Source organism: Aotus nancymaae, unplaced genomic scaffold (genome assembly GCF_030222135.1).
Source record: "Aotus nancymaae isolate 86718 unplaced genomic scaffold, 86718_ANA_hifiasm-v0.15.2.pri h1tg000077l, whole genome shotgun sequence".
Classification (NCBI taxonomy): domain Eukaryota; kingdom Metazoa; phylum Chordata; class Mammalia; order Primates; family Aotidae; genus Aotus; species Aotus nancymaae.
In genome coordinates, this window is record NW_026988492.1 from 10,440,084 (window position 1) to 10,463,507 (window position 23,424).

General features: G+C 43.0%; 1 protein-coding gene across 8 annotated transcripts in view; it reads right to left on the reverse strand.

Annotated features, from left to right (window-relative positions):
• KIAA1217 (KIAA1217 ortholog) overlaps positions 1 to 23,424 on the reverse strand; it is an 807,714-nt gene that overhangs the window by 29,881 nt on the left and 754,409 nt on the right. For 5 of the 8 annotated variants that reach the window (XM_064368600.1, XM_012450132.3, XM_064368599.1 and 2 more), the window contains 5 exons: positions 23,222 to 23,326; positions 22,636 to 22,685; positions 16,436 to 16,602; positions 4,865 to 5,040; positions 84 to 214 (listed from right to left, as the gene is read on the reverse strand). In XM_064368600.1, coding sequence (XP_064224670.1) covers positions 84 to 214; positions 4,865 to 5,040; positions 16,436 to 16,602; positions 22,636 to 22,685; positions 23,222 to 23,326 — 629 coding nt within the window. The remainder of the gene's footprint in view (positions 1 to 83; positions 215 to 4,864; positions 5,041 to 16,435; positions 16,603 to 22,635; positions 22,686 to 23,221; positions 23,327 to 23,424) is intronic. The other 3 variants (XM_012450136.2, XM_021665573.2, XM_012450131.2) reach the window with 1 other exon arrangement.

A 23,424-nucleotide genomic window follows, 5' to 3' on the forward strand; every position in this document is an offset into this window, starting at 1 on the left:
GAATGAATCCTTCTCTATGTGACACACTTTTAAACACCCCAGGAAAGGCAGTTCAGACTCCTCGCCCCCAGCAGAAAGCTTACCTTTCAGGGTAGCTACAGCCTCTCCCACCTGACGCAGGAGGAAAGCCCCATCTTCCACATCTTTCAGAGTAACTGCTCGGCTGGCTGATGTGGAGTCCTTCTTCAAGTCTTCAACAAAGTCTTCCAGCTCACTGCGGGGAGCAAGGACACCAGCACGTACGGGTGAACGTGAGGCCTCACAGAGGAAGTGCAGGGGCCAAGTGCCCATCTCAGCCTCTGATTCTGTACAGCGCCCCTGCCCCTCCCCTGCCTTTCACGTGGAGGGGCAGGCGCTCATCTTGGCACAGTGGCTTGATGTGGGGCAGGTACAAGGAGGGTTTTCCAGGGAATCTTCCACGTTGGCCCAAGGGACGATTGTGCCTGGCTAACAGAGGACTCAGTCTTTATATTCAGTGGACAGATAGGTGGGGTGGGGGAAGGAGAGAGGGAGAGAATGAGAGAAATAGAAAGAGAGAGAGAGAGAGAAATAGACCGACCTGCGGTGCAGCAAAACGAGCAGCCCACATTGGTTAATATCAGGTTTCTCGCCTTTGGCATTTGACATTTTGGGGCCGCGTAGTTCTTTGTTGGGGTGTGGGAACCCGTGCATGGTAGGATCTTTAGCAGCACCCTTGGCTTTCATCAACTAGATGCCAGTAGCAACCTTACCTACCCCAACTTGTGACAAACCAGAATGTCTCCAGACCCAGACTGTCCAATGTCCCTGGGGAACGGGGAGCAAAGTTGCCCCTGAATGAGAACCTCTGATTTACACTGACTGTCCCATCAACAAGGATGAACTTTCTTCTCCAAGCTTCCAAGAGAAGAATGACTGCAGAAAATAAAAATGACGACAGATGTGGTGTCTGTGGATAGAGGGGGATGCTAGCTCCAAGAGAGGAGCTCGAGGTCTCACCCTTGAGAAAACAACCATCTCCTTGCGCGCATTATTAACCCCATCCTAAACACCTATAAATCTACCAAGAGAAAATCTCTCAAGGAAACAAGGAAAAAGAACTTTCGGAAATGCAAACCACTAGGGGGCAGTAACTGAACAGCGATTCCACCTCCTGGAGCCCGGAGTGCGCAGCCAGCAGCAGCAAGAGAAAAAGAAATGCATGGTGTCATCTGCAAACAGATGGCCCTCAAAGGCCCCTTCCACTTAGGTGGGCAAGTGGATGGAGCTCTGGATCACATGGCAGCTGCGGGAGGGGTTCAGGCAGGATGCCACATGTGTTCAACAGGATCTCAGGGAAGGCGACAAATTCCTCCCCTGCAAGAAGTGGGATGGAATTTTTGGTGCTGTCTTTCATTCTGCTATGAAAAATCAACCAACATTGCTTGTGGCCATTTCAGATGAAATGATGCTACTTCAGGACCAGAGGGGGAAAGCCTCATCTGCCCACTGTCCACGTGTGTGAACTATGGAAAGGGGTCCAGTGTCCTGTGAGCACACCATGGGAAACTTCCTACAGCTAATGCATTCTTGACACGAAGAGATTGTGCTACCCCACGGAAGGGCTCTAAATATGGTAACTTCACGTGGAAAACTTCTTTTCCATTGCATAACCAAACAGAATGACTTCCCTGCATTGACCGGACACAGTGTCCAGTCCTGCAAAGCTTTGCTGGAAGAGCTAAGACCCAAATATTATCCTGGTTCCACTAACAACCAACATGTCTGTCGGTGTGTAATTAATACTTCAAGAAGCTGTCATCTGACTCAAAGTCAGTCAACCTAGAATTCTGTTGTAATCTCTTCTACACAATATGCTTCTTGGATTTAATAACCCTGCACACAGAGACTCTTAAATGTCACAGCTTTATGGAATGTACAGAAATGTATATTGACACAACTGTATACAACCACGCCACCTCTATGCAAATGTTTATGATATCTACCTTAGATAAAACATTACAAATGAAATTTGTTAATTCAAACATGTAAAAGAGACATGGGGCTAAAATGAATGCCAGAAATACATTTTTAACATGGTAATCAATAAGGCTTTTGAAATATCAACTACACTCCACAGAATGTCAAATTGTCACAGATGACAGTTGATAGTATTCTATTTGTTTAAATTGCTTTTCATCCTAGCTTTGTTAAAAAGAAGTGCATAGTTTGTTGGAATATATTTCCCCTGACTATTAGTAGAAGACCAATTATTATTTTCATGTAGAAATTATCTAGACCCCATTTCTTTTCATAGTTTTATTTTTTGCAGACAGAGTCTCTCTCTGTCACCCAGGCTGGAGTGCAGTGGCCTGATCTTAGCTCACTGCAACCTCCATCTCTCTGGATCAAGTGATTCTCTTGCCTCAGCCTCCTGAATAGTTGGGATTATAGGCGTCCACCACCATGCCTGGCCAATTTTTGTATTTTCTGTAGAGATGGGGTTTTGCCATGTTGGCCAGGCTGGTCTCGAACTTCTGACCTCAAGTTATCCACCCACCTCAGCCTCCCAAAATGTTGAGATTATAGGCGTGAACCACCGTGCCTATAATCTCAGCCCATCTCTTCATAGTTTTAGACCCAAATTTCATCTCTCTGTCTTCTGAATGGCTCACCAGTAATTCAACCTAACATGCTCCACAAGAAGACTTATATTCTAGTGCCTGGAAGAAGAAGAAGGAGCAAGAGGAGGAGGAAAAGGAGAATGAGGAGGGAGAGGGGAAGGAGAGAGAGATGTCGCTGTTCTGATATTCCAGAGTTGAAATTTCTGGCTTTTTAAAAATAAGCTCTTTTTAAATATCAATACACAACGGATGTGAAGTTTGGGGTAACTGCGATAATTTAGTACATATAATCTGTACAGATCAAATCAATGTACTTGGGATATCTGTCACCTTAAATATTTGTCTTTTCTTCATGCTGGAAACATTCTAGTTCTTCTCTTGTAGCTATTTCCACTGTCTTTTATAATCTGCTCTCTTGCCATTCAGATCTATTCATCCCATCAGTTAACCTACTTTATATCTTATAGAAGGAAAATGTACACTACTATTATTGAAAGGATAATGTACATAGATATGTTTAACCTTTTTTGAGACAGGGTTTTGCTCTGTGACCCAGGCTGAGGTGCAGTGGTGCAATCATGCAGTCTTCACCTGTCAGGCTGAAGCAATCCTCCTACCTCAGTCTCCCAAGTAGCTGGGACCACAAGTGTGTGCCACCATGCCTGGCTAGGGTTTATTTTTATTTTTAATTTTTATTTTGTAGACATGAGGTCTCCCTATGTTTCTATGTTGCCCAGGCTGGTCTTGAATTCCTGGGCTCAAGCAGTCTTCCCACCCCAGCCTCCCAAAGTGCTGGGGTTATAGGCATGAGCCACTGCACCTAGCCAAAAGGATATATATTTCAAAAGGTGTTTTAAAGAAGATTACAGGCACACATCACCATGGCCGGCTAATTTTTTTGTATTTTTAAAAGAGTCAGGGTTTCACCATGTTGGCCAGGCTAGTCTTGAACTCCTGACCTCAGGTGATCCGCCCACCTCGGCCTCCCAAAGTGCTGGGATTACAGGCGTGAGCTACTGTGCCCAGCCAGGATATGTATTTTAAAGAAGCTTTAAAGAAGAATCTGGAGACCTAGTTTTAGATAATTGGGCTGTCACAAAAACATTTCAGACAAATAACAGCCGTACCCACTCATGGTGGGTGATTAGCTCTGTCTATAAATGTGTGAACTAAGTCGAATTTTGGAAGCTATTTTGAGATGTGGATGAACAGCGGCCTAATTTAATTTATTAGGAAAATAATAACTCAAATTGATGTTTTTTCCCTCTAGACTGCTGAAAGGGACACTCTAATTTTAATCAAACACACTGAGTTGGCATCCAGGATGATACGAGCCACAGCTCCAACAGGAGAGAGGTGATAGAACTAACACTTTCCATTATGGAAGCCTCTGCTCATGTCACAAGAAGAGTTCACAAACTGCTCCCTTATAATCCCAATTTGAGAGATTTAAGTTTTCCAAGAAACAAGAGAATTATCAACACTGGAGAAAGCCCTCAAAATTGCTATTCATTATACTAAAAGGTGAGATAGTTCTATGATAAATCTTCATTGCATCACAAAACATACAATTACCATAAAAGATGTGGGACGGGGGAGTAATAAAATTCTGCTCACTTCAATAGTAGGACTTGATAGATGCTTTCAATAAGAACCTTAAATAACATTCGTAACAGCCAAGGAAGCATCTTTCATTCTGGGTCAGATACACTTTACATTTAAATTCTTCTTTTGTGATTTTAACTACGGTTGATTAATAGGAAGATAATTTTAGTGCTGTGTTATTTTGGCCATTAGTTTTAATTTACTGAGATGCAATATAGGCTTCCCATTTTTCACTGGGTTTTGCCATTTATTCCTTTTAATTTTGTGTGTTGCTGAGCCCTGGAGGAGAGTATAAAGCTGCAACTCTCTCTCTCTCTATTTTTTTAAAAGACAGGATCTCACTTTGTTACCTAGACTGGTCTCAAACTCCTGGACTCAAGCAATCCTCCCGCCTCAGCCTCCCGAGTAACTGGGACTACAGGTGTAAATGACCATGACCAGCAATGCTGCAACGTTTAAAGAAACTCAGTCACCTGAGGACCCCTGAATTTCCTGGGCCTCCATGGACAAGTGCTGAAGTGTCCACGTTTACCAGCATCAGCAGAACTCTAATTTATACACAGTAGGTGCTTAATAATGAGAGGGCAAGACCACCAACAGGGAAGAACCTCCTTCTCAGCAAGGATAGTTTTCCTTTGCAGGTGAAACAGCTCAACATGCAAGTGGCTGGCACTCACCGCAACTTCTTGACGATCTTCTCTTCCTCATGAAGATACTTCTGTCTCTCTTGCTCCACGAGAACGCGCTGTCGCTGCACGGGATCCTCCAGTCTCTTCATCGTTTCCATGACTTTGCCACTGATTTCCAGCTCAGCCTTCTTCATCATCGCCCTCAGCAGCTCCTGGTTCTGCAGCTGTGAACAGAAAAAAGTCAATCTCAGTGGGCTCTGCCTGCCTGACATCGAGGTGGCTGAATGCCTTGAAGTCTTCGGAGCGCTTTGGGTAGACAGTCCTGCAGCTGAATCTTTACTTATTTCGATGAGAAAGGAAAGGGAGCAAAGATTGTACATAATATTGCTTCTTCACCAACATCTGAGTTTTAGCAGCCAACTGACAGCCAGATTTTGCCTGCAAGACAAAGGATCCTTTTTCTACTCTGGTCAGTGCATCATGGACAACAGGTATAAGCTCTCATTGACATATCTTTACGGGGAGCAGCACAGGGCACCTGCTTTGGAGCCAAGAAGACTTTGGGTCAAATCCTGTACTCTCTCCCTGGCCCACTGTGAGACTTTGGGCCCATTATATAGACTCCCTTGGTCTTCGTTTTCTTACTTCTAAGGATGGGGAATCTACTTTCCTTGGCCATTCTTGAGGGTTACATGAAACATCACTTGGTATAGAATGGGAACTCAACACGTGGTGATTTGGCTATGAAATACATCAGTATCAGTTCATAGAAGGTCCATGTCCTTCTCATTCATATGGTTCCATGTACCAAGTACCACGAAATCACAGACCCTTAAAACACAGGACTTTGATGTTGGCAATGATAATGATTCTATGAGCCCAGGGCTCTTGGCAATTCATGAATTTCTCTAGATTGGCGGTAGGCTACCTGTATAGAGAAGCTCACAATTTCCGTACAGTTCCCAGAACATTCTTGATTCTCATCCCAGAGAATATAGGAGGTGGGAGCTTTATTCAGGCTTCACAGGAGTCTAGTTGAATACTTGAGTCCCTGGAGCTGGACAGTTTTCTAACAGCAAATCCATCAAGTGAATTCACTCAATCAGCCTTCATAACACTAACTATATTATGACTAGTGTATTATCCCTGAAGTTCCCCTGAAATATCATTTAACACGTTTCAATGCTTTCCTTTGTTTTCTGGCTTCATGGACTGGTTTACAACAAACATAAATCATCTCATAGGGGTGATGATGCCTTTGTCAACTGTCCATTATCCATGTAAATTGAGGGGAAATGCAATCTGACCATGTCACTGCCTGCTTAAAACCACATCATGCCTCCTGTTTTCCCTGAATGAAGATAAAACATTTCAACACAGGCCACAAGCAGAACCACCATTAAGTCCCAATATCAGCACTGCATGGTGATGAACTGGCCTGCGGGGAGAGACTGCCTGGGTTCAATTTCCAGTTTCACCACTTAATACATGTGTGACCATGGGCGTGTCTATCCAAAAACCTCTGTGTCTCTCCAAAAAAGGGGTAATAATATCTCATAGCTGGTAGGTTGGTCATGGAGACTCAGTGAGACAATAACATAAAGTGTCTGGCACCAATCTAGACCTCAGTATAAACCAGCCATTGCGATCAGGTAGCATGAACTAGCGGGTGGAGCCTGCGGTTTTCTCTGGGAGGGAACCACATAGAAATGTGCCACTTTTGGTTACTTTCTCTATAGGACTTATGATCATGCTCTCACACCACTTTTGCCAATGTCTTTTTATTGTGGTCTTAAAAACTGCAGTCAGTCACTATTTTGCTACAAGGTACCATTTTTTTTTTTTTTGAGAAGGAGTTTCGCTCTTGTTGCCCAGGCTGGAGTGCAATGGCGTGATCTTGGCTCACCGCAACCTCCGCCTCTTGGGTTCAAGCAATTCTTCTGCCTCAGCCTCCCATTTATAGGCATGTGCCACCATGCCTGGCTAATTTTGTATTTTTAGTGGAGACGGGGTTTCTCCATGTTGGTCAGGCTGGTCTGGAACTCCTGACCTCAGGTGATCTGCCTGCCTCTGCCTCACAAAATGCTGGGATTACAGGCATGAACCACCGTGCCTGGCCAAAAAGCACCATTTTTAGAGACAGTGCACAGGGAACAACATCCTCCCAAGTTCTCTCTGGTGACAGCCTATCCTCCAGGCCCTGGGCAGTCTGATCCCTTCCCTTGTGGCTAATCTCCTTCCCTGCATGTACCCAGAACTCTGCTCCAGCCATACAACATCATTTCAGTTCTTCTTAGGGACCAGAGGACCAGGGACCAAGCTCCAAGCTCTTTTTTTTTTTTTGAGACAAAGTCTCACTCTGTCACCCAGGCTGGAGTGCAGTGGCATGATCGCTGCTCACTGCAACCTCCACCAGAATCCTTTTTGGCAGGCCTTTGCACCTGCTCTTCCCTCCACCTTGTTAATTTCTGCATTTTACAGAGTCTCTGTGACAGTATGTCTGGCATTAGCAGAAAACTCAAAATACAGCTATTGAATGAATGAACTGAATGAATCAGTAACATTGATAAGAATGGGCAACAATGAAGAATCTAAAATTCTTCTCTAAATGGTTGAAATCTGTTGTGACCCATGGGCTCAGATACACGTTGGGATCAGCTCTCCCCGTGCCTTGTCTTGCTCTCACTGCAGGGATGTGTCAAGGGCTACAGGTCAGCACTGTTCACATAGGTCAATTAACCACACACAGCAACAGTACATGCTATCAAGATGGTACGCTCAACTTCAGTCCTTGTGTCCAGTCCCACAGAGCTCCTGCCTTTGAAGGGGAGGGGAAGTGAGTGATGACAGGTGTGTGAAGGAAAATGAGTAGATAATTAAATGGGTCTAAGAGTTACCAATGCCTGGGTTCCAACTGAGAGATTCTCATTTCACTGGTGTGGAGGTACTGTCTGGTTGCTAGAAATTTTTTAAACTCCTCAGATGATTCTGATTTGCAACCAAGGATGATTTCATGGACTAAGAAAAGGGCTTTTGAATAGACAGATGATGTCGCTATGCCATGGGCTATGGGGCACCTAACCCTCCTGCCCAAATCCTAAAACAAGCTTACATAAAGCTGGGGTCTGGTTAGATAGTGGAGATTAACAATGGATATCATGCTAGAAATCATTGCAGGAATATTTAAAATTCATAAAATTGAAAGGTGGGAAAAGTGATGCTCTGAGAAGTCAAAAGGACATGTTGAGGGTCTGCTTGGCAATTACAGGGCACAGTTAGGACTCGAACCAGGTCTCTGAATTCAACTCATCAATTTCCCCACCACCCCAAGTTGTTCTTCTATCAAGGCCGGGAGCATGCCATTTTGTTCACAGCTACAAGCACAGTTTCTGGCACATGGTAGGTACCCGACATATACAGTTGACATTGAACAACACAGGTTAGAACAACATTGAACAACAACTGCATGCATGGGTCCACTTATACGTAGATTTCCTGCCTCTTCTGCCACCACTGAGACAGCAAGACCAACCTCTTCTCTTCCTCAGTCTATTCAGTGAGAAAACGATGAGGATGAAGACCTTTATGATGATCCACTTCCACTTAATGAATAGTAAATATATTTTCCCTTCTTTATGATTTTTTTAAATAACATGTTCTTCAATTTACTTTACTGTCACAATACAGTGTATATTTGACATAGCATGCATGTGAAAAAAAAATACAGTATAAAATACATATAACATACAAAATATTGTTAATCAACTGTTTATATTATTGGTCAGGCTTCCACTCAACAGTAGGCTATTGGTAGTTAAGTTTTGGGGAACCTAAAGTTATGAATTTTTGACTGTGTGAAGGGTCAGCTGTATTTGCTGACCCCAATGTTGTTCAAGGGGCATTGTATTTGCTCTATGAATAAATTGAAATAAAACATTTCTGAGAAGGATAAGAACATATTGGAAGAATATAACTGGGCATAATGTTTAAATGCAACTAGACTTATTCCACTAGAAGAGAAGGAGAGGGAAAGGCTCTGTTTCAATTCTAGGCTTTATTAGCCTCCTGTCTAGAAAGAGGGGCTTTACAGGATCCTGCTGAGGGTACTTCCCTCTTCCACTAAAGAGGGGAGCTGTCATAACTCACCAGCTGGCACGTGGGCAATGAGGAGTGAGTCATGAAGGAGCGAGGTCTGCACAGGTTCTCCGTCCGCTTTCCCAGTTCCTCTACCCTCCCTGCCTGGTGTTCTTGCTACTGAGCACAGTGTAAAAAAAGTGCTAAAGATAGAATGTGGATCAACATCTTTCTCAAAATGCTTCAAGCAAATTAGTTATTGGAAGCTCAAATTATTAAGTTGGTTTTTGTTTAAGAGGTGCTATCTGCATTTAATAGTTAAAATCAGCTGTTTTGAGGCAGTTTAAAAACAATAAAACATATCCATCTTAAGTGCAGAGCTCAATGAGTTTTCACAAATGTATACACTGATGTAACTACTGCTGAAAAGACAGTTAAATATTTTATCACCCTAAAAAATTCCTTTGAGACCTTTTGCAATCAATCCCTACCCCTCAGCCCAAAGAAACTACCTGTCTGCTGTCATTATAGATGAGTTCTCTGTGTTCTAGAACATTATAAAAATGAAGTTATACAATATGTGTTTGTTTGTGTCCAGCTTCTTTCGTTGAGAATACTGTCTTCTGAGATCCAGCCCTGTTGCTGAGTTTTCCAGTGATTCATCCTTTTTATTGCCGAGTGGTATTTCATTGTACAAATGGATACGCCAAAATTTTCCTATTTGTGTACATTGACTTGATTCTTGTGATCTTGCTCAAGTCACTTATTTCTAGTAGCATGTTTTGTAGATTCCATTTAATGTTACATGTATACAATCATGTCATTTGTGAGTAAAGCCAACTAGACATTTTCCTTTTCCATTTGCATGCCTCTGTTTCTTTCTCTAGCCTTACTGAGCTTGCTGGGATCTTCAGTACAGTGTGAAACAGACATGAGAGTAGGTTTCTTGGCCTTGTTCCTGCTTTTATGGGGAGTGTGTTTAGTGTTTCACCATTAACTGTGTTTTCTGCAGGGCATTCACAAATGTTGTTTATCAGGGTAAGGAAGATTCCTTCTACTTCTAGAGTGCTGTTTTTTTCATTGATGTCTAATTTTGTCACATGCTTTTTCTGCATTTATTGAAATGATATGATTTTTTTCTGTTCATAAGGTCAAATACATTGATTTTTTTCATATTAAAACAATCTTGCATTCCTGGAATAAAACCCCAGGAAAATGTATTATCCTTTTTATATATTGCTGGATTCAGTTACTAATGTTTTGTTAAGGATTTGTTACATGTATTTTCATGAGGGATATTGGTTTGTGGTTTTTTTTTTCCTCATAATATCTTTGTCTGGTTTTGCTCTTAGGGTAATGCTGGCTTCATAAAATAAGTTAGGAAGTACTCTCTGTTTTCTAAAAGAGTTTCTTCCTTCCAATACTTTAAAAACGTCATTTTGTTGTCTTCTGAATTGCCTTTTATTTCTGATGAGAAGTTGGAATTAATTCTTAATTATTATTCCCTGTATGTAATGGGGTTTCTCTCCACCCCCAGCTGCTTTGAAGATTTTTCCAGTTATCCCCAGTTTTCAGCAATTTGATTACCATGTGCTTTGGCATAGTTTCCATTGTGCTTACCATTCTAGGGGTTCATTGAACTTTTTTGGTCTGTGGATTTACAGCTTTCATCAATTTGGAAAAACTTCTGTCATTACCTTTTCGAATATGTTTCTGTTTCCACTTGATCTTTTATTAATATTGTCTCACTGGTCACATTTTATTCATTTGCTTTAGTTTCTTGTCTCTGTATATACTTCAGTTTGGACAGTTTCATTGCTTTTTTCAGGTTGACTGACATTTTGTTTGGGCAGTGATTAATCTTCTGTTAAGCACATTCAGATACTGTTTTCCAGCTCTTGAAAGCTCCACTTGGATATTTTTTATATCTTCCATTTCTTGCCTCATTATGTTTACGTTTTCCTTTAAATCCTTGACAATAATTATAATAGCTGTTTTGAAGTCCTTGCTACTGATTTCATTATCGCTGCCATTTCTGGTTGGTTTCTCTTGAGAAATTTTTCTTAAGGTTATTGATCACAGTTTTCAGCATAATCACATGTCTAGTAATTTTTGAGTGGATGTTGGGCATGGAGCTTTGAATTTTGCTGTTTTCCTTTACAGATTTTGGCCTTTCTCTGGCAGACAGTCCAGTTACTCGTGGATCCACTTTGTCCTTTAAAGGCTTATTTATAAGCTCTTAGGTTGAATCTAGGGTAGTCTTTACTCTGGGGCTAATTTAGTCCTAAGACTGAGGCATAGTCTTTTTCCCATCTCTACTAAATGCCCAGGTGCTCAGCAAGGCCTCTTTACTTTTGCTTTTCAAAACCTGCACATCTCCCAGGCCTGTGTGAACTTCAGGAACTTCTGACTTACAGCCCCTCAACTTGGTTTTGCCTGGTTTAGCGGTTGCTTTCATACTGTACATGCTTGGCTTAAGATTCAATAACAGACCCATTTGTTGATGTAGTTCTTTCACTGCAGAGCTTTCTTGTATTTGGTACTCCGGTCCACCAATTCTAGCTGTGTCAGCTCTCTAAACTTTGGTCTTATCTCCTCAACTCACTGTCAGTGCCATGCTTGGGTTCTTCCTTCCTGTACCAAGATCTGAAAAGTGCCTCTAGGCAGAAAACTGGGTCAATTGTAGATTTGTTTCCATTCTCCTAAGGATCACGGTCTTGTGTTGTCTAATTTCTGAAAATACTTGTTTCATACATTTGCTTATTTTTCAGTTTTGTAGTTGTCAACAGTAGGAGGGCAAGTAGAGTTGTATTATTCCTTATAGCTGGAAACAAAATTTATCGAAAATGCCTTGACATTTTTAAAGCACTCTTAGACAGAAATAATGCTGTTTGTCATTAAAATTTTAATTAGACCAAATAAGTTATCCAAATCACTTCATGGAGAAACTAGAAAACTGCCTAAACCTGATTCTACCCACATGAAAACAGACCTATGTCTCACATACTCAATTTTGATTTCTTAGGTAAAATCTAAGAGTATCAGTCTTGTCAACAATGGCTAATGTAATTGGACCGATTTTGCTGTGTAGCAGTGACATGGAGCAGTGGTTATACCACAAATCAGGAAGTTTCAGGAGGAAAGCCAGATCTCAGAATGACTCCCGATCCTACCTGGATGCATTCCTTCAGGCTTCACGGAAAAAGACGAGGGATGTCTGCTCACAGCTCTATAACCCATGTCATTGGGGTCCTGTCTCCCCACCTTAGACAGCTTCTTGTTGTCCAAAGATCTGACTGGAGCTTAGTACATTGTAAGCAGCCTAAATGTCAAGCCCTGTACTAGTTCTGTTTATTATTTCTGCTTGGCAGGGGAAACAGGTCTGTTGCACATGGGAAACTCCAATGTGCTTTTCTCAGGGATACACATTCCCATGACTATTGCTATGTATGTCAGAAGATAAATGAGACCCTGGAACATTTCCACGAGGCACTATCTTATAAAAAGACACATTAAGGAAACTGTGTTGAATTTTATCATTTTAAATACAAGGGCTCTATGCACTGCCATGTTTATTTTTTATATTGATATTTTACCTCCTCCTTCTCCTGGGAAGAGATTGTAAATCCTCAGGAGTCCTAAAAATGTAACACTAAATTCAGAACAACCCAATTTTTTTTTTTTTTAATTTATCAGGAAGAAGAATAAAGAGATTGGATCCTAGGAAAAAATGGTGGGGATTAAAGAAATAGGAGGTCTCCATCCTCTCTTTAGGCCAAATCTTATCCGACCTCCACAGAACCTGTACCATCTCTTCCAGAAGTTTTTCTCTCTTCTCTGCCACCCACAGGCACAGGCAGAAGTGCAGCCACTTCTGTAGACACAGAATGACTTTGGTAAAATCCAAGTACTGTGGCATTTTGAGAAAAAGATGTTCATTATTTAGAAAAAGTGGGCTTATTTTTTTTCCCCAAAATCACACCAGGAAAGGTAACAGGCAAACATAATCATCACTGGAGGAAAACATCCATTAGGTACAAAACCTTGACAAAACCCTTTCCCATTGTTGCTAACTAATTACAGACCCAACTGTTATTTGGGAATGGGAATATCACAGTATAAAGGTTCCATATAGCTTTTGTACCAATTGTAGCTAGCAGAGAACATAACAGATTAGCCACTGGGAATGAGGTGTATTGTTTGAAGTCGGAGCTTTAAGTCATTTGCAATACTTAGCTATTTCAACATTTCCAGGAGGTGTCTTCATGGTGACTAAGCATTCATATTACCCAAGAGCAGTCGTTTTTACCCTGGAACATTCTAGAGTCACCAGTGTCTAGTCTCCAGTCCATGCCAGTGAAGTCAGACTCTGGTAGTGAGCCCGGGCCTGGAGATTTTTGTTAAGGGTTTCAGGTTATTCTAATGAGTAGCCAGGTTTGAGAGCCACTCTTGGACTGATAACTCCTGTGAAATTGGAGAGCAGAAGATAACACGAACAGGCTTTTACTGGTTTCTTTGATCTGCTTAGATTCCCTTTGTCCCATTGAAATCTACCCACCCCACTGTCTCTGCAACAAATTTCTATTCCTGAGAATAATCCATCAATTTTGAAAATGAAATGCTCAAATAGGATATGCTCTACAGTCTAGGATTTTCCAATGATTTAATTATCTAATTACTGGAGCTGGCTGCCAAGCACAAATGGTTTTATTCAGTTTCACTATTTTATAACACAGTTCAAAGAACATTTGAATTTCTAATTCAATTTTTCTTCTTTTGAGACTAGTCTGGTGTTTCGCATATCTCTAATGATAGCTCCATTATTGGACTTATAACTGCTCTGGGGTTGCAGTTCATTTTTGGTATATAATAATGCATATGTTGAAGGAGAATTGATGCCAAGATAGCTTAATTATTTTAAACTGTTTTTGTCTTAAATAGACTCCCCTGATTGAAAAGACAGAAGTGTGAGGGGGAGGAAAGCTGAATGGGATCTTTACAAAGACAGAGGCAGAAACAGTAACAGCCAGGTTAGGAAACACTGCTTTATTTTTCCCTGAGAGTCTGCGCTTCAGAACTGCACAGCCTCCTAGGCTCAAAAGCACATTTGCTCGCTGTGCCTTATTCCCAGAAAGCCAGAAAAGTTGAGTAGTTCTGGAACAATAAAGAAACTTGTGTGGTTAACACAGCATTCCTAGACCTTGACCAAAGACCTTCTCTGTTTAAGAAAACCACTCTTTTTCACAAAGCTGCATAGTTTCAAGGGTTGCGAGGACAGACATGTTGTGGGAGATCCCTCCCAGCCGGCTAGAGGACCAAACTACACCAGCCACTGACTGGGTGTTGCTACAGCTGTAAACATCACAGCCTTGGCATGAAATTCACCTCTAATGCCTGTGAAATTCCCAGGGGAAGTGTGGCATTTATGCTAAAGCAATTCCATCGCCGTCCCCAAGCCAACAAATGCTCACTTTTGAGAGCAGTTAGCTACTTCCATACAAATGATATGTATGTTTTTCTTATAGGGGTGCAATGAGGAGTTGACAATTTCCAAATGGCCAGCAGATGGTGCCAAAAGGCAGGAGCAGTGGGAAGAGGGGCTTAACCCCCGGGAGTCCCAGCTAAGAAGGAACATGGGAGAGACAGGCCTCCTCTGAACTGCAACTGTGTCCTTTGGCCTAGAGTGTACTCAGTAATTGGTTTTTAATAACTTTCCAACATTTTAAAATAGCAGCAATTCATATAAAACCTGTATCTGCAAATTCACTTGAAATATGACACCTCTAGAAACAATGGTGACTAATTCTATCAGGTTAAGAGCCAGTTGGAACTGAGTGGCAACTATCCTTTAAAGGGGCCAATTTACTATGGTCTCTCCTCCGCTTCACTTGCTGTTACTGCCTGGACACTGAAGGCATGTGACTTTGTCACCCCCTGACACGACCCAGCCCAACCTGTACACTTCACTTCATTGCCATGTGTCTTTAAAATTGCAAAGCGAGGAAAAGCGAATGCAAAGGACGGGTCCATCACAGATGATGCAATTTGATAGGAGATTCAAATGAATTTGCATTGGATGTCCAAGGTGCCTGGGATGTTGCCTAAGAGACAGAGTAGCTCTTGGAGATCTGAGCACTCACTATTCTAGCAACACTCATAATCCATGCTGGGGCCTCGGGTCTCTGAAACCAGCTGCCTTTCTGTGTGTTCTCTGGTAGGCAGAAGGCAAGGGGAAATTGTTTTCTTAGCCTTCATTAGGTGGTTAAACAACAGGGGGCTTGTGTCATCGCTGTGCTGAAGAACTTTGACTGGAAGCCTTTTTCCTATTAGAGGAAAGGGCTCAGGAGGTTGCATCCCGTGGCTGCTCCAAGATCCTGGATATATTTTTCTTCCTCTTCTCTCTTCTCTCTCCTCCTCCTTTTTCTTCTTCTTCTTTTTTTTTGACATCGTCTCAGTCTATTTCCCAGGCTGGAGTGCAGCAGTGCTATCTGGGCTCACTGCAACCTCCGCCTCCCATGTTCAAGTGATTCTGGTGTCTCAGCCTTCTCAGTAGCTGGGACTACAGATGCACACAACCATGCCTGGTTAATTTTTGTATTTTTAGTAGAAATGGGGTTTCACCATGTTGACCAGGCTGGTCTTGAAGTCCTGACCTCAAATGATCCACCTGCCTCAGCGTCCCAAAGTGCTGAGATTACAGGCGTGAGCCACAGCACCTGGACCTATCTTCTAGCAATATTTGCATTATGAGCTTCTGGAAGTCAGGGAGGATGCCTGCATAGAGCCCAGGTCAGTGCCATATCCTCCATGCCCAACATACCATCCAGGGCAGGGACGTGGGAGGAGGTGCACAGAGCAAATGTGTGGTCTCATGCAGGGATGCCCACCTCTACCTCCTTATTACCAGGACCAGGAGACAGCTTATTCTGCTTTGGCAGATTTATGGGATTTATTGACCAAGATTCGTGACCTGAAGGGTCATTTACACTGATTCCCATAGAGTTCATATATTCCTTAACAATGGAACAGAGCAAGGGAAGGATGGCCACAGTATCCCAATGAAATGCAGATGTTTTTCTTAACAAATCACCATGGTGGCTTTTTTTCCTTATGAATTCATCTTCTATTCTAAACTCATAGTTCTAAATACATCACAGATCCTTGCAAAAAAAAAAAAAAAGAAAAAGCTTGGCTGACTATCCACCTTTGTGGCTGTTCGGTGTGGAGGAGGATGGAGCCTACAAGCTGTCAGAAGGCAGCCTTCACTGGCTGCCGGCGCACTCCCCGGGGCCCCTCTCCTTTCGGCTCTTCTCCAAAAGGAGATGCCCAAGAGTCTCTTCCTGCGTAAAAGCACGCGCAGCTTAAAGAAGTGGTTACAAATTGACTGTAGTTGCAGCGGAAGGCTCTAGACCTGGGCTGTGTGTGTGAGAGGAAGCTATGCTCTTAGGGTTCTACATTTTCTAGGTCTTCGTGGAGCCCCTAGGAAAGAGAAGGTAGGAAGAGCCCAGGGCAACGGAGACAGAGGCCGCCATGCATGAGGAATACCTGGAGCTGCCGCATCTGCTGGAGCTGGAGCCTGAGTTCCGCCACGCTCCGCCTCATCTCAAGCAGACTCATGTGGATGGCCGAGGTGCCCGCAGGTGGAGGCTGGCTGGGAGGCACCGTGGACTCCAGGGCACTGAGCGTCTTCCCACCAGACACATGGGGAGTTCCTATGAGAAGAGTGCAGCACAGAACTCAGAGGCCGCAAAGGAAAGTCTAAGCTATACGTCCCATCCCAATACAGATAGCTGGTAACTCTAAAAAGGCCCATCTCTCATTACAAAAAGTATGCATATATATATCAATCATGTAGTGTTACAGTATGCAGTGTGCAAAAATCATATTCCAGAAGTTTAGTAAGAAACTGCCATAGGAAGGCAGGCCACAGAGCTGCCTATGCCCCTATCTATCTATTGATGGATTGATCTATCAATTGATCAATCTTGTTTATGTTTTTTTAAATTTTTTAAAATTTTCTTAACCTCTGGAAGAAGAGCTTGTTTAAACACACAGGTGTGCACAGAGAAAAGCTCAGAAGTGTATAAAACGAAAGTGTTAAAGGTATCTCCTCCTGTGGTATCCCGATATAAGGGTTTATTTTAAACTAATTTTTATTTATTTACTTATTTATTTTTTTTGAGAACAAGGTTTCACTGTATTACCCAGGCAGGTCTCGAACTCCTGGGCTCAAACTATCCTCCTGCCTCTGCCTCCCTAAGAGTTAGGAATACAGGCGTGAGCCATTGCACTCGGTCACTTTTTTGTATTTTTAAAATCTGCATACTGAATATCTGCAATATTATAATAGAAGAAAATAATTTTAAAATTATGAGACCTAATATAGAGTGCTTTTGTGACTATTTCCTGCGTGGCAAATGTAACCTAAGGACATGCAACTTATTTCTGGGCAGAGATTCGGCCAATCACCAAGGCGAAACTAGTAAGAACTGGGTACTGTCCCGAATTCCTTCAGATTTCCAAAATCAAAAGAAGGAGGGCGTCTGCACATAACTCCTTTGGTAAGAAAAAAAGGCTAGATTCTAGAAAGGACAATGTGATTCTATGGAACAGGTGCCCAGAGTAAAGGCTGGATCTACGTTATTAATAAACTCTCCCACCCCAGTTCCCTTTCCTGTAAATAGTCAAGTGGAAGCTTTGTTACAGGCCAAGCTGGCCTTGCAGGACAGAGCACTGCTGGCCACTTGCAGACCCTGGAGTGGTTATAGCATTGTGGTAGCCTGTTTTTCTATCCGGCCTCAGCCATTTCAGGAACTTTTCCCTCCCCAGCACACACAGCTCAGCCAGGCCTCAGTGGAGCTCAAAGTGGTGTGCTCATGAGCCAGGGAGTTCCCTGCAACTGTCCTCTTTCTTGCTTGGCCTTGGCAACACTGATGCTGCTGGTACCCCATGCTCTTCATCCTTGAGTGACCATCCGAATAGGGCCAGTCTCCAGCCCCTCTAATGGTCCCGTTGGGGAGGAAGCAGAGGAGCAGGCCAGAAGGCATTTTAAAGGGCTGACAATGGAGCTCCAGGAGACTGATGGCAAGCTTTTTGTTTTCTTTCCTTCCTTCCTTCCTTTCCTTCCTCTCCCTCCGTTCTTCCCTTCCCTCCCCTCCCCTCCCCTCCCTTCCTTACAATGGAGTCTCCTTCTTTCTCTCCTAGGCTGGAGTGCAGTGGTACTATCTCGGCCACCTGTCTCAGCCTCCCTAGTAGCTGGGACTACAGGTGTGCACCACCACACCCAGCTAATTCTGTATTTTTAGTAGAGACAGGGTTTCACCATGTTGGCCAGGCTAGTCTCGAACTCCTGACCTCAGGTGATCCTCCCGCCTTGGCCTCCCAAAGTGCTGGGATTATAGGCGTGAGCCACAGTGCCTGGTCATGTTATGTTTCTAAGCATAAATGGTCACTGATATCATCACCAGTCATGGCTCTGACCCAACTTTTGGCAGTTCCTCCACCCTCAAATCAAAATCATTCTCAAAAGAGCAAGCTTCGCCATCTCTGCCATTGTTCAAAAGGATTTTCTCCAACTGTGAAAGTACCAAGCAAAACATGCAAAACAAGTCTGGTAACATTTCCAATGACAGCTGCATGTTAGAATTAACAGTGCCTTCGAACGTCAGTGATTCTCACCACACTCCATTGGAAGTTTCCTTATAGAATCAGTCAAATTACTTTATCATCACTCCCTATACAGAGAGGCATAGGCACATGTGGGTGTGTGTGCAAACACGTGTGCGTGCACACACACTCACAACATGCCACATCATTTCTGATCACAAGGTATTTCTCCAACAAAGATGACACTGTGCTACCTTCTGTTTGCTACTGAGAACTGTTCTGCTAATTCCTCAGCCAAGGGAAGTCACGCATTCTTACTTTACCTCTTTCTCCTGAGAGCCCCAAAGTCCCTCCTTCCCCTCAAACTTTTATTCCACGGAGGGAAGGCTGAAGACGGGGTACCAGCTGTTTCTGAATTCTGATAACTGGTTTGAGAAAATATCTTTCACAACCCAATTTTTTTTTTTTTTTTTTGAGACACAGTTTCACTCTGTCACTCAGGCTTGAGTGCAGTGGTGCAATCCTCTAAGCCTCAACCTCCCTGGGTTCTGGTGATCCTCCTACCTCAGCCTCCCAAAGCTGGGACTATGGACACATGCCACCACTCCTGGCTAATTTGTTTGTATTTTTTGTAGAGACAGGGTTTTGCCATGTTTCCCAGGCTAGTCTTGAACTCCTGGCTTCAAGCGATCCTCCTGCCTCAACCTCCTAGAGTTCTGGGATTACAGGCATAGGCCACCACGCCCAGCCAACAACCAAATTTCTTTATGGAATCTACACTCATTTAAAAAATATCTTCACATGCACATCCTCTTAATCCACTATATTTAGTTCAGGTAATAGCTCCATCATTCCCTGAAATGACTCTTCATGTTCATTTCAGCGATCTTCTAGTTGTCAACCGCATGGACCCCCTCCTGGGCTGACATGACTTTGATTCAATGTGGAACTGAGCTTTGTCAGCCACTTCTTTTCTCTTCAGTCACTTTGAAACTTTCCTTCATCTTCTTCTCTCTCTGCTGCTCCGTCTTGGTCACTCTCTTCTAACTCCTTCCTCTGCTAACCTTTTCAGTCCTGCTGTGTTGTGTCCCTGGGCCTGCTTCTCTTCTTGGTGGACATGGGGGGGTCACTTCTGCTACCACCACCTGCCAGAGTCTCCCGCGTCCTCATCTGCAGCACACAATTATCTTCAGATCCACATGCCAATGCCCTCACCTCACTACTGAACTTCTCCGTTAGCAAGTCAAATTCATGATCTCTGCTTGTCTTCCCAAAAACACCTTTCTGTCTCTATGGGCCTAATTTTATTTTATTATATATATATTTTTTATTTCAACAGCTTTTGAGGTAGAAGCAGTTTTTGGTTACACGGATGAATTGTACAGTGGTGAAGTCTGAGATTTTACTGCACCCATCACCCGAGTAGTGTACCTTGTACCCCGTTTGTAGTCTTCTATCCCTCACCCCCTCCTGCCCTGCCTGCTTCTGAGTCTCCAATGTGCATTATAATATGGGCCTAATTTTAGCCAATGACATCAGCATCTACTCAAGTATCAGCCAGTCAGGCTGTCTTTTTTTTTTTTTTTTTTGAGACAAAGTCTTGCTCTGTCACTTAGGCTGGAGTGCAGTAATCTCGGCTCACTGCAGCCTTGACTTCTCAGTCTCAAGCAATCCTCCCACCTCAGCCTCCCAAGTATGTGGAACTACACACATGTACCACCACGCCCATGTTTTGTAGAGACGGGGTCTTGCAATGTTGTCAGGACTGGTCTCAAACTCCTGGCCTCAAGCAACCCTCCCACCTCAGCCTTCCAAGGTCCTCTGATTATAGGCATGAGCCACCATGCCTGGCCTGGCTGTCACTCTTACTAGCCGTGTAGTTTTGGATAACTAATCTAACCTCCCTGAGTTTCTGTTTCCTTTCAAGTAAAATATAGGTAAAATATGGGTAATGATATCTTCCTTATAGGGTTTTTTGTGTTAAATGATCTAATGCACAGTATAAAACCCATGGCATGCCTTTGAGATGGGAGGTTTCTTCTGTTCTCTTTCCACAGTAAACTACACATTCCTAAAGTAACCAGAAAGTCGGGTTTCCTTTACCCTCAGCCAAATGAGTTCCTTGACTTCTATATAATTCCGTTTACTTGTGTACAGAACAGGGATAATACTTGTCTTGTAGCTTACTTCCTAGGATTCTGGAAGAATTATTGTATTTTGTCCACTATACAAGGCTGCTATGGCAACGAAGCCCCTGTGGACAGTCTCTCGCCCTGATACGTTAGAGTAAGAAAGTCCAAACCCAGAAGAGACGTGGGGAGTGAGTCCACGGGCATGTTGCCAGCGGCGCTGCAAATCAGCCCAGCCATTCAGAAGAGGAAACCAGCAGTATGTCACCGGTGCCACTGAACTGTCCCTTTGAACTCACTGATTCCACTTTGGGAAATGTATCTGAGGAAATGACACTGGCTCCTTTCTCCACATTTCAAAAGAAATTGACAAGATTTTTTAGAACAAAGAAATGAAACAACCTATATATCTTTAAAGGGACTGAGGCATCTTAACATAAAAGAAGGAGTTAAAATGACAGGCACGAGGACTATGATGATGTGTGTCACGTGTATTGGCCTGTGTTCAGTTTACTCCTCTGGAACGTGAGGATAAAAATTGTACCTTTCCCTGGACGCTGGCGGTCAGGGGTTCATGAGTGAATGCATGAAAAGTGCACAGGAAGCACTCACTACATATTTATTATTATTCTCTAAAAAGCAAGAAGAAAAAAAGGAAAAAAATAGCACATACATATTGATTAGAGCAGTGCGCTCCCATATGAAGCATTTCTAGAAGGGATTACAGAAGGATGGAGGGTTTTAGTATGTAGTAGTTTCCTTTTTTCTCCCTAAGTTTACAATAAATTTAAAAAAATGAATGAATTAAGTATCTCCAAAACAAACTGGCAATTGCTCCGAAGACAAGTTTAGCAATTTCCGTGAAACAATTCTCTGGCTTCGGCCAAGGTCACTGATTGATTTCTAAGCAAAACAACAAATCCCGTCAGGATCAGGAATGCTGGCAGAGCGGCCCTGTTGGCCTGGTAGCCAAACTGTGCTTGGCCAGAGGAGAACCGCGACCAACAGCGCCCTAAACTTAAGTCCCAAATTCTGTCTACTCTACCACGCTGCACAAAACCAGTACACGTGGCTTCCCTAAATTTGGGGTTTCACCCAACTTGCCATATGCTTTCTGTGTAATTTAGTATCTGAATGTGTTCCTGCTAAGGATTTCTATTTCTAACCCGATGGGAGGGAAGACCTCATCTTCTTGCAGAGGCCTGGCTTGAGACTGCAGGATGAAACATTCATTGCAAAGACCTGGATACTAGTGAACGCCACTACTAATGCAACTGAGTTCTCTTTTTGGGGAATGCTGGCATTTAAAAAGCAGGCCTGATCATCTGTCATGAGATTAAAAAGATAAAATAAAAAGCAGGCCCTAGACCAAGTAGTTCTTCTTCTCCCACCTGGACACTGGTCATTCCTTATTGCTACTGTCCCTTCTCATCCAACCCCATATTGCAGCTGGGCTGATGTCCTTCCCCAGTGTACAACCTTCTGAGGGCTGCACTTTGCACTTAGAACAATTTGAAATTCCCTTGCCTGGCCACCCCTTCTTTCCCCTAAGTCCTCTTCACCCTTCAGGGCTTAGTTTGTGTCACTTCCTCCAGGGAATGTCCTCAGTATAGGCTAGTCCTATTGGTAAAATATTTATCCCGCAATTTTAAACACTCAACACACATAAAACTACTTGTCCCATTTCCCTCTTCCTCGTTGAATTCCAAGTTCTAAGTAGGCCACCCTGTGTCTGCAAGATGCCCATTGTATGGCCATGTCAATGAACAAATGAGTATGTGAGTGAATGAATGAAAACTGAAGGGAGAAGACAGTGCTTTGCCCCCAAAGTAATGAATAAATATGGAATTTTGGCATTAGCAGGAAAGCTGTGGGCATGCAAGGAGTTATCCAGGAATCCTCTGACATCATACCAAATAAGTGACTTTGGGAAATGTTAAACATTTCTGAGACCAGCCAGGGCTCATCCCAGGAAGCCCACAGGCCTCCTACAGCTCCAAAAACACTTACCTGCACTATCTGTGTGGTTCCTGTTGGCTGTGGTTTTCATCATTTTCTCGCTGAATAAAAGAAAAAGAGAGTCAGCTATGCAGTTTCCAAAATGCCTTTTTTTTTTTTTTTTAAAAAAAAGCCCATTCCATTCACTATTTGAAGCAATCGGCAGTGATGGGATTAAGCAATGAAGGTCTTTTAGCATCAGCATCACAATTGGCCCCGATGGAAAAGGCTTCCCAGGTGTGCACCTGACACTAAGGGTGGAATGCAGCCAGGCTCACTCGTGACTTTCAGATGATGGCGACGTGGACACGCAAGGCTGGTGGTTGCAGGCACTGCACGGTGAGTGGTCCATGAAGCCACATGCACTGGGAAGCCCCTTTACCTTCTTGGGCCAAAGTGTTACCTTCGACCAAGAATTACCAGAAGGAGGAAAAAAAAAACCAAAAAAAAAAAAAATAATGCCCATGATTCATAGAGATGTGAATATTTTCAGCCTTGAAATGATTACAAGGAAACAGATTTGAATGAATGAATTATCTTAATGATTAAAAGAGAAACAGATTGAATTATTTTTTTCATTGGCTTTCTTCTTTTTTACCTAGATGCATCTTTGCTATAACTTGTAATGGGCCCTTTAAAAAGCGCAGACTGAACAAGGCCAGTTAAACTGGCAATCTGTTTCTCCATGGCTTGCATCCTCTCTCTGGAAAACAAGAGAATTGTTTGTTAAAGCTCTATTGACTTTCAGACCGGTTTGTCCAGGTGAATGAACCACCTGAGGGTTATAAAAGGTACCATCTA